The sequence below is a fragment of the Eptatretus burgeri genome, chromosome 4 (assembly GCF_056783735.1).
Source record: "Eptatretus burgeri isolate ZD-2024b chromosome 4, Ebu_testis_v1, whole genome shotgun sequence".
Taxonomy (NCBI): Eukaryota; Metazoa; Chordata; class Myxini; order Myxiniformes; family Myxinidae; genus Eptatretus; species Eptatretus burgeri.
Window position 1 is genome coordinate 84,378,901 of NC_140964.1, and position 16,933 is coordinate 84,395,833.

Consider the following 16,933-nt stretch of genomic DNA (forward strand, 5'->3'; position numbering starts at 1 on the left):
AACACGCACTTTAAATGTCTTAATATATGTTTTGCGACTCAATGAAATGAATCATATACTTATTGGGAATTTTTCAAAAACACGCATTTACCAATAAAAACACTTGAGCTCATCCTGAAATTCAAAATGGCGCCCGAAATGCCCCTTTTCCTGTTGTTGTTTTCTCATAACTGCAACTAAGTAACCCAATAAAGCACACTAAAATGTCTTTATATATGTTATGGGAGTCAAGGAATCTAGATAAATTCTTATTCGCAGATTTGAAACACGCATATCGACACCAATAAAACTACTTGAACTAGTCCCAAAATCCAAAATGGCGCCAAAGATGGTTGCAATTTCCTGTTTTTCTCATGACCCTGTGACTAAGTTACCTCAATATGCACTTTAAATCTCTAAATATATTATGTCTTGAGAAATAAGGAACTCATTCAGATACTTTGAAGTACAAAGGAAACAATAAAACCGCTGAAGTTCTTTCTGAAATTCAAATGGTGCTCAAAATGTCCGCCACTTATCAACACACTGCTGTTTTAGCCTGTTTCAAGAGGCAAAGACATTCAAAACAAGATCATGCTAGAGATTCAAACCTCAAAAGTTTCAGATGAATCTTAACCTTACGCATGCACACACCTAGTTGCATCAGTCATTGTCTTCATCGTCGGATGCTGTATCTTCAATGTTGATGTCCTCTGAAGTTGGGGTAATATCATCGTCGGCATCTATAAGAGTTGGTGCTGTATTGTTGCAATTGAGACCACTGCATTTACTGCACATTGAGGTACAAAAGAGCCCAAGTTTCTTGCAGCTACATGTCATGCTTCTGCAACCATCTGGTTTACACCCACATGCCACCATGTTCAGCAAAGTGTCGGGTGCAACAGCAATGTCTGTTTCTACCGGGGTAAGAGTCCCGTCCTGAAATCGCCAGCCCCATTCTGTTGGAGATAAGGAGTTACCCATCCATTCCTGGACGGTAAGATAGGCGCGATATGAATGTTGCTTTGCTGCAGCACTAGTTGGAGGTAGACTTTCTAGCTGAAAGGATGAACTCAGGGAACTGCGACCGATTGCCCGTTTGTATGCGATGTGACGGTAGTCATCAAGAGATTCAAAACTGCTGGCTCCATAAAGCTTAAGAATGAAGCCTTCCCCAGCTTTTTCCACCTCGTCATGGGTGCTTCCACTGTTTGTGAAGGTATCCAGCAAGTCGTAGTCCCGCTTCTTGTGCACCATGTTGAAAGCTTTACGCTTGCCCTGACGATAGATCGCAGAGACCGTGTCACATCCCGTCACAGCATGAAGAAACATCAAGTGATTTCTTGTGTCCCCTATGGCATGCTGAATCTCATGAATGTTGAAGACCGTGACAGGATTACTGCGGCATAGCATGTACACATCTGTGGAAGAGGTTGCCCGAGCAACTAGCATTACCAGTAAGTCTGTGTCCGTACCAACGACAGCAACTGGCACATGTTCTGACTCTGCCAGTGCTAGTGCTGTGGAGACAATCAGGGTGGAGGCGTCTGCTTCTGCCTGGACTTTTGGAAGAACTCAAGAGGTCTTATTGGTACTTGCATGCTTCAGCATCTCTTAAGATGTATTCTAATGAGTTCCTCATACTTCAAAACATATATGTAGACATTTAAAGTGTGTTTTGGGGAAACCTGCTTGCAAAGTTATGAGAAAAACAGAAGAGGCGGCCATTTTGGACGCCATCTTGGATTGCGGAAAACGCTCAAGGAGGATTCATGAGGACTTTTAGTATGTTATTCTAGACATATTCCTGGACCTATCCTGAAAAAATCAGCTTGTTACCAAAAATGTCCAGGTTAGGGCCTATTTTGACCTAATGCTCTTGGACTAGTTGTACCTGCAACAATCACAGATCACAGCCTCTTTCTCTCTCTACCCCCCCCTCTTTCTCTCTCTCTCCCCCCCCGACCTCTTTCTCTCTCTCCCGCCCCTCTTTCTCTCCCCCCGCCGCTCTTTCTCTCCCCCCACGCCCCTCTTTCTCTCTCCCCCCGCCACTCTTTCTCTCCCCCCGTCCTCTTTCTCTCCCCCCCGTCCTCTTTCTCTCTCCCCCCGTCCTCTTTCTCTCTCCCCCGCCCCTCTTTCTCTCTCCCCCGCCCCTCTTTCTCTCTCCCCCCGCCCTCTTTCTCTCCCCCCGTCCTCTTTCTCTCTCCCCCCATCCTCTCTTTCTCTCCTCCCCCACCCCTCTTTCTCTCCTCCCCCACCCCTCTCTCTCCTCCCCCACCCCTCTCTCTCCCCCTCCCCTCTTTCTCTCCCCCCATCCTCTTTCTCTTCCCCCCCATCCTCTTTCTCTTCCCCCCGCCCCTCTCTCTCTCCCCCGCCCCTCTCTCTCCCCCGCCCCTCTCTCTTCCCCCCGCCCCTCTCTCTCTCCCCCCGCCCCTCTCTCTCCCCCGCCCCTCTCTCTTCCCCCCGCCCCTCTCTCTCCCCCCGCCCCTCTCTCCCCCCGCCTCTCTCTCCCCCGCCTCTCTCTCCCCCGCCTCTCTCTCCCCCCGCCTCTCTCTCCCCCGCCTCTCTCTCCCCACCCCTCTCTCTTCCCCCGCCCCTCTCTTCCCCCCGCCCCTCTCTCTCCCCCGCCCCTCTCTCCCCCCGCCTCTCTCTCCCCCGCCTCTCTCCCCCCGCCCTCTCTCTTCCCCCCGCCCTCTTTCTCTCCCCCGCCCCTCTTTCTCTCCCCCGCCCCTCTTTCTCTCCCCCCGCCCCTCTTTCTCTCCCCCCGCCCCTCTTTCTCTCCCCCCGCCCCTCTCTCTTCCCCCGCCCCTCTTTCTCTCCCGAGTACATTATATTATTGAAAAGTGCTACTTTTCATTCTAATTCTTCAAAATCGTTCAACATGTATATCTCCTCCCAACACGCAGAGAGGTAGTAAGGTGTATAGATAAGCTTGGCAGGGAGCTCCTCCTTCTGACGCCCAATTTGTTTATCTTTCTTTCACTATTCCTCCTCCTCCTCCTCCTCCTCCTCCTCCTCCTCCTCCTCCTCCTCCTCTTCCTCCTCTTCCTCCTCCTCCGTGGCCACTGATAAAGTAAATTCGTTTGAGGAAGTTGTCACAAGAATATGGAGTAAAAATGAAAACGACGGCCCAGATTGCGTTTGTTCGAGTATCACGATAGCATGGTTTCCATGGAAACCGCCGTGTTGTTAAGCGGCGTCGAGCACACTTCCGTTGCAGTCCTGTACTCGCGAAAGCACTTTGAATCTAGCAAGCCGCTTGGCAAGTGATTGTAAGCTGCTTACTAACAGAACACACCCCCCGGTCTCTGAGCTTCAACAGAGATCGAAAAGGTAAATTAAAATGTAAAAATTGAAGTAAATGGTTTTGAATGTAAGTTTGGCCGCGGGACGTATGGTCTCGGTGTCGGTGTCGGTGTCGGTGTCGGTGTCGGTGTCGGTCTCGGTCTCGGTCTCGGTCTCGGTCTCGGTCTCGGTCTCGGTCTCGGTCTCGGTCTCGGTCTCGGTCTCGGTCTCGGTCTCGGTCTCGGTCTCGGAGTGACGCTCATCGTCGGATCGTCGAAAACGGAATGTTATCCAAACTGACGCTTTCAAAAATATCCATTCAGTTCCTGAACAAGAATAGTGTAATTACGGGTGTTGTAAACAAATACTCGGCAAGAAGAACGTTAACGATTTAAAGAGTTTGGAAAATTAATTGTTATACTTCCGTTGGAAAAAGGAAGAAGCATTGTTCGCATCACGTGACCACGCAATCCGACGAGGAAGTAAGTTTCGTGGACTCTGCACTTTGTTAGTTGTTGTTTGTACTTGTATTTATCTTCTTTTATATGAATAATTTCATTTTATATATGTGTATATTATTAAATATGTTATATATATATATATATATGTATATGTATATGTATATAAATCGAAGAAAAACCCGATCATGAGTTTGCTTTGTGGGTCGAAGAAAGCCGCGGTATGAGCTGGGCGAAAACTCATTTTACACTAACGACGTGTTTTAATCTACCGGTTAACGATGGCAAGTTAAAACACGTGTGTGTGTGTGTGTGTGTGTGTGTGTGTGTGTGTGTGTGTGTGTGTGTGTGTGTGTGTGTGTGTGTGTGTGTGTGTGTGTGTGTGTGTGATCAAGATCAGGTTATTTATACTTCACTAAAACACCAAAAATATTGTAAACAGCTGCAGCAAAAAACTATAAGAACACTGGAGAGAGTGCATACCTCCGCCACGTAATGCCTGATGCAATCGAACATATCAGGCCCAATAAGCCTATCGTTTTGAGCCCAATCTCTCAATGGTGAAGAATCACTTAAAAAAATTAAATAAATCTCGTATCCGGATCCGGATTCGGATCTTCACCAAAATCTAATCAGTTCGTCCTGATCACACAACGAGCCTGTCCACCAAATTTCATCCGAATCCGTCCACACCTTTTTGAGATATCCTGCACACAAACAAACAAGTGAAAAATCACTCATAGAGTGACAACTTGTTTTGTTTGTTTTGTCATAACTCGTCCACAGCTTTTTGAGATATAGTGATATTGTTACGGGGCTGGGTATTGGTCATTGGTGACGAGCACGACCGCTAGAGGGAGCAGTAGAGTCGGCTCCACCGAACACACCAGAATTGAGTTCGTGCCTTTTGGGTAAGTCCGAAAGGCACTGGTCCCTTACTGGACCATGAATCGCCAATAATTCGACCACGTGGGGTAAGGTCATTGCCAAACTTCAATATACCTAATTACCCACGCGGACAAAGCTACCGGGGAATTCACACCCTCGACGGACCTCGAGCGGAACAAGCCGTAACCGAACCCGAACCATGTGTTACCCGAGTGGAGGTTACCAAGGCCCGTCGGACCAAATTAACAATTTACTGCCTCGCTCTTTCTCAATACACACCGTGCCAAGCCAATGAAAGAAACACAGAAATGAGCTGGAACATTTAACAAAAGGGATATTTATTTACAATGGGGCAGGGGAGCACGCAAGAAGGCAGAGTTAACCGAATACTGAAGGAACAGCACTTCATGTACAAGCACTTATGCAGTTTTACCTAATAGACTGGCGCCACAAACACACACACACACACACACACACACACACACACACACACACACACACACACACACACACACACACACACACACACACACACACACACACACACACACACACACACACGTACACCCAAAAAGAAACGGACCCGTCCGGTCATTATTGGAGGCCTCCAGCTCGAGGAAAGGCAAGCTTGAGGTCAGAGCCTATTCTCGGACCTCTCCGCCTCATGCGGTCTTCGACGATTCGGTGTGGCAGGACTCGAACCCACCACGCAACGCCGCTCCAAGCTCAGGCAGGCAATCCTCGTGGGACAGGCTCGCAGGCACACAAGCCACAAGAGAAGACGCTCTGTTGGCGGGACCCCAGGAAGGCGTCGACTGGCTTCAGAAGACCACCAGACGTCTGAAGACCGAAGACCAGAAGACAATTCCTCCACCAACTCTCTCAACTCTTGACAACAACTACTTTCGTTTGGCCCACACGCGCTTCTCTTATCCCCCACTCACACTCCCTCATTGGGCCAAGAGAACGCTCTATGCCCATATTTGGAGCCAAGCCAGAACGAAACACTTGTGCCCATATTTGGGGTGAAGCCAGCACACCAACGTCCAGAGAAACCCCACCGAGCACACTGGACTCCACCCATGTACGTGCTGACACACACGCGTGCAATGGTGCCGATGGATGATGGTGGAAGGAAGCAAAGGCAGGTGTTGTTGTCGTTGTTGTTGGTAATTTAAATCCTAACTATCAAAATAACTCACAGCGCACGTACAATTAATCCCCCATTAAACATAGGACGGGACCCTAACTAGAAACACATACTTCCTGATATAGCTGATCTATAGGACCTGGCTGTTGTGTGCAGTAAGCTTCCAAATCCGCAACAATATATTTCGTTTTTAGCCCTATCTATCAATTTTAGAAATTTGGCCTGTGTTGAACTTTTGACTTTAAAATTAATTGGTAGTTGAATTCAGCAACCTGACATGAAAATGCTCTTCAAATTTCAACTGAATCAGATGAAAATTGAGGATTTTAGAAAATTTGGCCAAATTGACCTTTTGGCCGAATCTTTACCTCAAAATGAATAGGAGGTTGAGTTCAGCGACCTCGTTTGCAAATGGTCTTCAAATTTCAAGTCAATTGGATGAAAAGTGCCACTTTTAGAAACAATTAAATTTTTTTGCCTATTTTGGGTTGACCTTATGGCCTATGTTGATCTTTTGACCAAGGATAACCTCAAATGTAATAGGTGATTGAATTCACTGACCTGATATGCAAATCCTGTTCATATTTCAAGTCAATCGGATGAAATTTGAGGATTTTAGAAATGCCAGCTTAGATTGGCCTATGTCGACCTTTTTCGGTCGACCAAATTTTGCGAAACTTCAATGCGTGACCGTCGCAAGGTTGGTGACATTATTCTCTGAAAATTTCAGAAAGATCGTTTGAGCGGTTTGGGCTGGAGGCGAGCGGACAGACAGACAGACAAACACACAAGCTGGTAGGCGACATGGGTGGTCGCTAGACTAAGGCGAATTTGAAATATGTAGATAAGAGAACACATCAGATGGCATTTTTGCCGTTCGTTGTTCCATATAGGAACATGACGAGCAACTGTCCATTCATCATTTGTGTTTGATTCCCAAACCCGAAGTTAGGGAATCCCTACGTGAAGGTTGGGGTGAAAGCATATAGTAATATATAATTGCATACTAGTCATACAGTTTTTGACGGACGGGCTGAAATTTTTTGACAAAGAGGTTGATTATAGTGCGCATAAAAGTGCGGAAGCTGATTTTTGATTTCGTAATTTTTTTTTTCGGATTTTTTTTCAAAAATTTCAAAGTCCCGTTGCTAGGCAACGGTGGTGTCCATAGCAACGGTGCTCAAAAGCATACAACTAGATCCTGGTATGAACCTACCAGTCAAGTTTCATCAAAATCGGTTTGACTCCTCTGGCCTCCAGAGCTGTCCATTACATACAAACAAACAGACAGACATACAGACAGATGGAAAACCTGAGACTAAGGGTAGTCTAGCGACCACCCAACAAACGGAGGCGATCAACATACTTGTCAAAAAAATATATATTTGCCAAGGAACAAACAGACATACATAACCTTCTTCCGCATTTGGTGGCAGAGGTAAATATCATGTAATTGTCGTTCTTGGCCTGATCTCTCAATCTCTCTATCGAGTGCAGCCTGTGGCTGCTGGTTGCATCATTGGTTGGGACGCGGCTATGCCGCTGATGCAGTGTCCCCCTTACCAGTACACTGGTGCTGATTTTGCCGACCTCAGAAGGATAACAGGCTGAGTCAACCTTCTGGTGTATTTTTAATTCAGCGGCCAACGGGGCTTGAACTCAGGACCCGAGGATCCCAAGCCGCCACCCTAACCACTAAGCCAACACCAGGCTAGATCTCTCAATGAAGAATCACTTTTCAAAAAAAAATCCTCGTATCCAGATCCAGATTCAGAGCTTCACCAAAATTGAATCAATTATTCCTCGTCACACACCCAACATATGTCCACCAAGTTTCATCCACGACTTTTTGAGATATTGTGCTATATATTACTTTAGCCCGATCTCTCAATGGTGAAGAATCATTTTTTAAATTCTAGTAGTCAGATCCAGATCTTCACCAAAATCTAATCAGTTCGTCCTTGTCACACACCAAACCTATCCACAAAATTTCATCTGAATCCATCCACAACTTTTTGAGATATCCTACACACAGACAGAAAAACCTGTCGCAGTCGCAGTCAACGTGTGGCCGCAGTCAAGTTCCTGTCGCAGTCAACGTGTGGCCCTAAATGGAGTTCTTTCATCCCCTCTTCCTGTGCAGGCTGGAGTTCCTCAAGGTAGCGTTCTGGGCCCTGTTCTTTTTCTGGTTTTCATCAATGATCTCTCGGACTCTCTGGAAAATCCTCTATTTCTCTTTGCCGATGACTCCACCCTCTGCCGTACCATCTGTCATCCCTCAGACCGGCAAGCAGCAGCTTCTTCGCTCACTGCAGATCTGGATAAAATCACAAACTGGTCCAACACGTGGAACATGTCTTTCAATCCACACAAATCTCACACTCTCACTATGTCTCTTCGAAAGGACCGTTTACAAAACCCCCCCATCCACTTTCTCAACAATCCTCTGGAAGAAGTCTTTTCTTTCAAGCTTCTGGGTCTCACTATCTGCCATGACCTTTCCTGGGAAAGTCACATTTCCAACCTTGCCTCAAAAGCCAGTCGCCGACTGGGAATCCTCCGTCGTGCAAAGTCCTTCCTCGGCCCTCTTGAGCTCCTGACTACTTACAAAGCTTTTGTCCGTAGCCTGATGGAGTACTGCTCTCCCCTCTGGGCTGGTGCTCCTGCCTCCCACCTTTCTCGACTTCACGCTGTCGAAACCAGGGCTTTTAAGATCATTGGCATCTCCCGCAATGAAGCTGAGTCTTTGGGCCTCTCACTCAATCACCGCAGGTTGGTCGGTGGTCTTTCTGTCTTCTACCGACTCCTCTCCAGCCTTGCCCCCCTGCTCTCTCTGCGATTTGTCCCAACCACATTTCCACAGGGCGCTCAAGGTCCGCCAACAACCCCTTCTGGTAAAACTACCAAAATCACGAATCACTGCTCATCTTCACTCTTTCATTCCTCTTTTTCCCGCCTTTGGAATAAACTTCCTCACTCTATTCTTTCCCATTCTTCCCTCCAGGCTTTCAAAACAGCTGTTCACCACCACCTCTTATCTTCCCCCATCCAAATCCTCAATCTTTTCTACCCCCGATAATCCACCCATGCCCACTTCCTTCAATTCTCCTGCTTTCCTTCCTGAAAGTCCCTGTAATGTCCATCTTCTCCTCGCCATGTTCCCCGTCCCATCCCCATCCCTCTCCCTTCCACAGTTCACCTGTGTCTGTTCCCCAATGTTTTGTCCCTTCCACTCCCACCCCTCTTGTCTCATGCCTCCTTGCTGTGAGTTGTGTGTTAGCTCTCATACGAGCCTCGACCAAGGTATACAAAAAAAAAAAAAAAAAAAAAAAAAAAAAACGAACAGAAAGGGGAGAAAAAAAACCTCCTTCCACCTTTGGTGGCAGAGGTAAAAACTCGGGAGTGCAACACGGCAATGATGGGCCAAATTCATCATCATTTTACGGGATATGAGGTAGTATATCCTGTCGTTGATAGTCTCTGCTTCAGCAAAACTTAACTTGTGTTGCCTGCATGAGGGTTCAGTGAAATCTTGCACATCCTACTCCTCCACCCCCTCCATCACCCAGTGCCTGTCCAAGTTAAGTTTGAATGACTGGAGCAAACTAGCATCCACAACTTTCTGTGGGAGACCACTTCAGTCGTCGACCACTCGATTGTTGAAGAACTTGCTTTGAACTTCCAAGCGACTCCTTTCTTTGACACTCCTAAAGTGTCAAAAGGGTCTTAAATGGTTGAGGGGTCTAAAGGGTGTAATTTAAGGTCTAAAGTGTCGGAATTGTCTGAAGGGGACGAAAGGGTCTTAAAATGTCTGAAAGGGGTCTGCAGGGTATTAAAAGGTGTGAAGGTCTAAAGGGTATGAAGGAGTCTTAGGGTCTTTGGGGGTTCTGAAGGGTTGAAGAGGATCTAAATGGTCTAAAAGGTCTTAAGGTTCTTTTGGGTTGAGAGGGTCTTTGGGGTCTTGAAGGGTTTCATGGTTCTAAAGGGTCTTAGGGTTCAAAAGGCTCTGAAAGGTTTTGGGGTTCTTCAGGTTTTTGTGCTCTTAATGGGTCTCAGGGTTGTAAAGAGTCTTGGGGTTCTCAAGGGTCTAATGTAATTAATACATATACTCACGTTTTGTGCGGACAAACAAACAGACAAACAGGAAAAAGACACTGTGCAGAGCACGATACTTGCAAAATCACCCCCCCCCCCTTTCCAAAGGTTGCCATGGATACATCAAATTGTCCATTTCATTTATATTAAAATTGACAATCTTAATCAAAGCTCAGGTTAATTGGATGAAGATTGAAATTGATGATTATATAATTTTGACCTCGAGTTGATCTTTCACCTTTTACCTCAAAATCAATAGGCTTTTCAGTTGAAACTACCTCGCCAACTTGGTAAAGTTTCATGATGATCGGTTTAGAATTGTGACCTGTAGGCGATTGACAGATAAGAAAAAGATGTCGTGCAAAGCACGACACTTGCAAAATCCACCCCCTCTCCAAAGGTTGCCATGGATACATCAAATTGTCCATTTCATTAAGATTAAAATTGACAATCTTAATCAAAGTTCAGGTCAATCGGATGAAAACTGATTATTCTTCAGATTGAAATTGATAATTTTTGAAGTTTGACCTTGAGTTGACCTCTGACCTTTTGACCTTAAATAGCTGGTTTCCAAATTCAGTCATGCATTCCAAAAGTCAATCGGATAAAAAATGACGATCTCAGAAATATCACTTGAAGATGACTTTTGACCTTTGACCTCAAAAAATCATTAGGCTGCTCAGTTACCTCTACAACTTGGTAAAGTTTCATGATGATTGTTTGAGAATTATGACCTGTAAGTGATTGACAGACAGACAGACAAACAGACAGAATAACAAAATCGACTCGCCAATATACTGTACTTGAAAAATCTTTGATTTTTGAAACAAAACAAAATGCAATACCCTTTCCATTGGCGAGGGTAATTATGTTGCCGATGCAAGCACCGTGCTTCCCCATTGTCACAGGTCACTCACCTGCATTTGATTTTTCATTATTTATTTCCATTTACGGATGCTTTCCGATTGTTCTGTGATTTTTCCTGGTGTAAAGGCATTGATGTCTGTCATATCAGTCAGTGAGTCATTCAATGGTTAGATAGAGCTTTATATTTTACATATTTATATTGTGTGTGTGCTTCCTTATTCTGTAATAGCAAATACCACCCGTTGCTTCATTAACGGTAATACTAAGGGAGGGAGGGAGAAAAAGAGGGGGAAAGAGGGAGAGGGGTTGGGGAGAGAGAGCGGGGAGAGTGCAGAGGTGGAGGGGAAAGGAGAGAGCAGGGAGGGAGGGGGAGCGAGGAGGAGGGGGGGAGGAAGAGCGAGGAAGGGAGGGGAAGGGCAGACAATGTGAGGAGTGTTAATTACGATTCATACCATCTCATCAAAATGATTCTGCACAGAATAACAGTGAAGATGGAAACAAAATAATGTATGAAATCCATTTTCTACCAGTCAGACTATATACACGGCCCGGAGACAAACTCCCACAAACAAACTCCTGTCCGGACAAGTCCGGAGACAAAGTCCCATCCAGACATAAACACCGCCCAGACGCGTCCGGAAACGTCCAAACATAACCACTGTCCGGATATGTCCAGAGAGAGAGAGAGAGGAGATGCAGGAGAGGAGGGGACTGCAATGTTTTGGAGGGGTAGAGCAAGGATGGGAGAGAGGGAGAGGGAGAGATGGGGGTAGGGGAGTTAGCAGAAAGAATATGTTATGTTTAATGGACAACACACACACACACACACACACACACACACACACACACACACACACACACACACACACACACACACACACACACACACACACACACACACACACACACACACACACACACACACACACACACACACACACACACTTGGCTGATATCGGCAATTTTTCGGGAATTGGCAGGTTGGAGTCAGTGTGATGACCAACTACAGTACTTACTGCATACAACCCAGAAGCCTTGAGTAGCTTTCACCGAAAAACAACGTTGCATTTATGTAGACGTTTCAGCGATATGTTCACAAACATTATTCTTTACTATTGACAATGGGCATTCGGCAAGTGGCTTAAGCACTCCAATTAAATGGTTGATAAGGAACAGTTGACCAGGCTGTCACTGCATACCATAAAGGATCCCTTTAACTTTAAAGCCCGTCTTTTCTGTGCACGCAGCCGTGAAAGAAATAAAATGAATTCATTCACATAATGACATTATTCACTAAAGAGTTGCAGCTTAATGCAGAACAACCCTGAAGACAAAAGAATCACAAAGTTCAATCGCCCATGAAATAAACATTGCAGAAAATCTGCCATTTTGCCTGCTTGTCTGTGCCTGTGTCACATGGTACATCAGTTTGAGTTCCGCGCAAACATTATAACTTTTTTTTTAAATAAAATGTCTTTTTTTCCCCCAGATTTGCTTTGATTCTCTGTAGAGCACCTCGTGAAACCTCTGAAAATATAGACACAGATCTGGCAGACACTACAGATAGGCAGTTCCTCAGGGGGACAGGGCGCAAGGGCTAGCAGTGAATGCATTAATTCACACTGCCCTATGAAGCTGGTTAATTTTGTTACATTCCTCAATTTTTTTTTTGTTCATTCAATATAATTCTCCAAACAGTAGAAAAAGATAAGTTTATTGCTTTGGAAAAGTCACATTTTCTTGTGTATGTATTGGAAAGGAGGGACCATACCCTTGCTTGCTTAAAGTAAATGGGTATATCTGCTAAGTTATAAGACTCGTTATTTCTTTCAATTATCAGATTTCACAACAGATTTCGACACTTATTTAGTCCGGACGATATCTGATCCTCAAAACCGAAACAATATTTTGATGATATACTTTAATTAGTCCGTGAGAGTAGATCGTGGAAAATCGTATCATATAATGCATGAAATCGCTCCAAGCTCCTAATTTGAAAACTACAGTACTTACAAAAGCGATGTATGCAGCGTTTCATAGCTATGATGAACAGGCATTCGATATGTGTGAGGAAAGTGGAAAAAAAAACCTTTATCGTTTAGAAATCGCTGCGGCCTGTTCCAAGTCAAGGCATGATTGAGCAGGCCAAAAAACATGGCGGCTTCCGACCCCAGTGAGGTTACCCAGGAAACGCTTGAAGACCCCAGAGAGTGAGGTGGCCGAGGATCGCCTGATGAAGGATATAATTAAATAATGCTGTTAATTACAGTGGGGAGAACAAGTATTTCATACACTGCTGATTTTGCAGGTTTTCCCACTTACAAAGCACGTAGAGGTCTGTAATTTTTATCACAGGTACACTTCAACTGTGAAACATGGAATCCAAAACAAAAATCCTGAAAATCACATTGTATGATTTTTAAATAATTAATTTGCATTTTATTGCATGAAATAAGTATTTGATCACATACCAACCAGGAAGAATTCCGGCTCTCACAGACCTGTTAGTTTTGTCTTTAAGAACCCCTCTCATTCTCCACTCATTACCTGTATTAACTGCACCTGTTTGATCTCGTTATCTGCATAAAAGGCAGCTGTCCACACTCAATCAATCAGACTCCAACCTCTCCACAATGGGCAAGACCAGAGAGCTGTCTAAGGACATCAGGGACAAAATTATAGACTTGCACAAGGCTGGGATGGGCTACAGGACAATAAGTAAGCAGCTTGGTGAGAAGGCAACAACTGTTGGCGCAATTATTATAAAATGGAAGAAGTTCAAGATAACAGTCAATCTCCCTCGGTCTGGGGCTCCATGCAAGATCTCACCTCGTGCGTGGAGCATCAATAATCATGAGAAAGGTGAGGGATCAGCCCAGAACTACACGCCAGGACCTGGTCAATGACCTGAAGAGAGCTGGGACCACAGTATCAAAGAAAACCATAAGTAACACACTTCGCCGTCATGGATTAAAATCCTGCAGCGCACGCAAGGTCCCTCTGCTCAAGCCAGCACATGTCCAGGCCCGTCTGAAATTTGCCAATGACCATCTGGATGATCCAGAGGAGGAATGGGAGAAGGTCATGTGGTCTGATGAGACCAAAATAGTGCTTTTTGGTTTAAACTCCACTCGCCGTGTTTGGAGGAAGAAGAAGGATGAGTTGAACCCCAAGAACACCATCCCAACCATGAAGCATGGAGGTGGAAACATCATTCTTTGGGGATGCTTTTCTGCAAAGGGGACAGGACGACTGCACCGTATTGAGGGGAGGATCGATGGGGCCATGTATCGTGAGATCTTGGCCAACAACCTCCTTCCCTCAACAAGAGCATTGAAGATGGGGCGTGGCTGGGTCTTCCAGCATGACAATGACCCGAAACACACAGCCAGGGCAACTAAGGAGTGGCTCCGTAAGAAGCATCTCAAGGTCCTGGAGTGGCCTTGCCAGTCTCCAGACCTGAACCCAATAGAAAATCTTTGGAGGGAGCTGAAAGTCTGTGTTGCCCAGCAACAGCCCCGAAACCTGAAGGATCTGGAGAAGATCTGTATGGAGGAGTGGGCCAAAATCCCTGCTGCAGTCTATGCAAACCTGCTTAAGAACTACAAGAAACGTCTGATCTCTGTAATTGCAAACAAAGGTTTCTGTACCAAATATTAAGTTCTGTTTTTCTGATGTATCAAATACTTATTTCATGCAATAAAATGCAAATTAATTATTTAAAAATCATACAATGTGATTTTCAGGATTTTTGTTTTAGATTCCGTCTTTCACAGTTGAAGTGTACCTATGATAAAAATTACAGACCTCTACGTTGCTTTGGAAGTGGGAAAACCTGCAAAATCGGCAGTGTATCAAATACTTGTTCTCCCCACTGTATCTTCAAAAGGGGTGTTTTAATTTACCCAAACATCAAATTTTCACTCCTGCACTTCCTTGGAGTTTTCTCCATGTGCATGCAAAGTTTCAGGCTGCTAGGTTTTATGGTTTTGGAGCTATGGAGGAGACACACACACTGACACACACACACACACACACACACACACACACACACACACACACACACACACACACACACACACACACACACACACACACACACACACACACACACACACACACACACACACACACACACACACACACACAGCCTTTTATTAGTATAGGTTAGCGAAGGCAATGTCGGGTCCCTCCTCCTACACCTTCACCTCCCTCCAGACTCATGTGCCACCCTCCATCTTCCCCCTCCCACCTTCACCCTTCCCCTCCCTCCTCCCACCTCTTCCCACCCCCTCCCTCCGGACTCATGTGCCACCCTCCACCTTCCCCCTCCCACATTCACCATTCCCTCCCTCCTCCCACAAAGGAATTTTTGCAGGGTGTATATTTCGAGAAGTTAGCTAAGGTGGTGACCTTTTTCTACAAACTCTTCTTTCACCTTTGAGAGTTATGTTGCTTGATGAGCAGTTACATTACCTTTAAATCTCTTATACGAGACTCGGGAACATTGTTATAACACTCTTAAAACACTCGAGACTGCAACACTCGAGACTTGGAGACAATAACACTTTTAACTCTTATATGAGCCTTGACAAAGTATACAATTTTTTTGATGTATAGGTTGTGTTTGTTTTTTGAAATTGATGTAATTAGTGATTTGCGCATTGTATAGGTCACGAGACTCCTTCTTTGCCAATCTTAGCGATCGTAATGTCTTAAGTTATTTTTTCACGTCTGTTACCATGTATGAAGATCGGCGCTCACCATCTCACCAATTATATACAATGCCTGTACAAAGTCTACACCCCCTTTCAAATTTTTCACCTTTTGTTACCTTTATAGCATGGAATTAAATTGCATGAAATCAGACTTTTTCCACCTTTTTTTACACAAAGTAACCCACAACTTCCAAGTGAAAAACACAGCCAAAGCTACACTGGTGTGGCTCAGGAACAAAAAGATAAATGTCCTTGAGTGGTCCAGTCAGAGCCCTGACATAAATCCAATTGAAAATCTGTGGCATCACTTGAAGATTCCTGTCCATCAACACTCCCCACACAACTTGACTGAGCTTGAACAGTTTTGTACAGAAGAATGGGTAAATATTGCCCAATCAAGGTGTGCAAAGTTGGTAGAGATCTCTCCAAACAGACTAACAGCTGTAATTGCTCTCAAGGGTGCTTCCACCAAGTATTAACTCAGTGGGTGGACACTTATCCAACCAAGATATTCCAGTTTTGTATTTTTAATTAATTTTCTGAAATTTGTACAATTTGTTTTTCACTTGGAAGTTGTGGGTTACGATGTGTAAATACAGGTCGAAAATGTCTGATTTCATGTAATTTAATTCCAGGCAATAAGGCAACAAAAGGTGAAAAATTTGAAAGGGGGTGTAAACTTTCTATAGGCACTGTAGGTATCCGGACGTTAAAAAGCTCTGTTTACTGGGTTGATATCCCCCCCCCCCCCAAATTGGGCTTTTTATAAAGCGTTGCATATGCGGATCTTCTATTGGAGATGGTGACAGGTGGTTGCTCACGTGTTTATAATTTATCAATTGTGATAAAAATGACTGTTTAAAACCCCAAGTGAGGTGCATCCAGGTAAAAAACATGATCCTATAAAGTGTAGTCACGACTAACCTTGGCAGCTCAGAGGAATAGCATCACAAACAAACAAACAAACAATGTGTCATTCACTTTTATATAAAAGATAATATTGCTCCAAGCTCCCAATTTGAAAACGATAGCACTTACAAAAGCAATATACTCGTATACAGTCCTGTATATAGCACGACAGTAGCGAGCAGACTCCTTTTGTATGTTGTCATTTATCAATGAGACGAAAAATATATTTGGCCATCGTGAAATGCATTTCATCACTGTCGATGAAGGTAAGTGAATCCAGTGTTGAATTGTGATTTTTATCGTATTCTTGATCCCTCCTTTGGATGATGACTCTGCTCAGTTTGAAAAAATCTGATTCTTTGCACTGCAGGTCCATTTTCTCCTTCGCTTCTTTTCACACGATGACATTCGAAGTCTTAACTGTGGTGTTTGCTGTACTTGGAGTGACTGCCCAGCCAGAGGATTACTTCCACCGTTAGTCTACTGCTACTCTTCTCATCTTCATTCTCACTGCTTGGTTGAAGTTGTTATTTAACACATCAATTTATACTGTCATAATTTTCACTCTGCCCTCTATCTCTATC

The 16,933-nt window shown here is 44.7% G+C and overlaps 1 protein-coding gene across 8 annotated transcripts in view; it reads left to right on the forward strand.

Annotated features, from left to right (window-relative positions):
* Positions 1–16,933, forward strand: part of HGSNAT (heparan-alpha-glucosaminide N-acetyltransferase) — a 70,149-nt gene that overhangs the window by 7,075 nt on the left and 46,141 nt on the right. For 5 of the 8 annotated variants that reach the window (XM_085879094.1, XM_085879095.1, XM_085879100.1 and 2 more), the window contains exon 2: positions 16,720–16,823. In XM_085879094.1, the coding sequence (XP_085735220.1) occupies positions 16,720–16,823 (104 nt within the window). The other 3 variants (XM_085879097.1, XM_085879096.1, XM_085879098.1) reach the window with 3 other exon arrangements.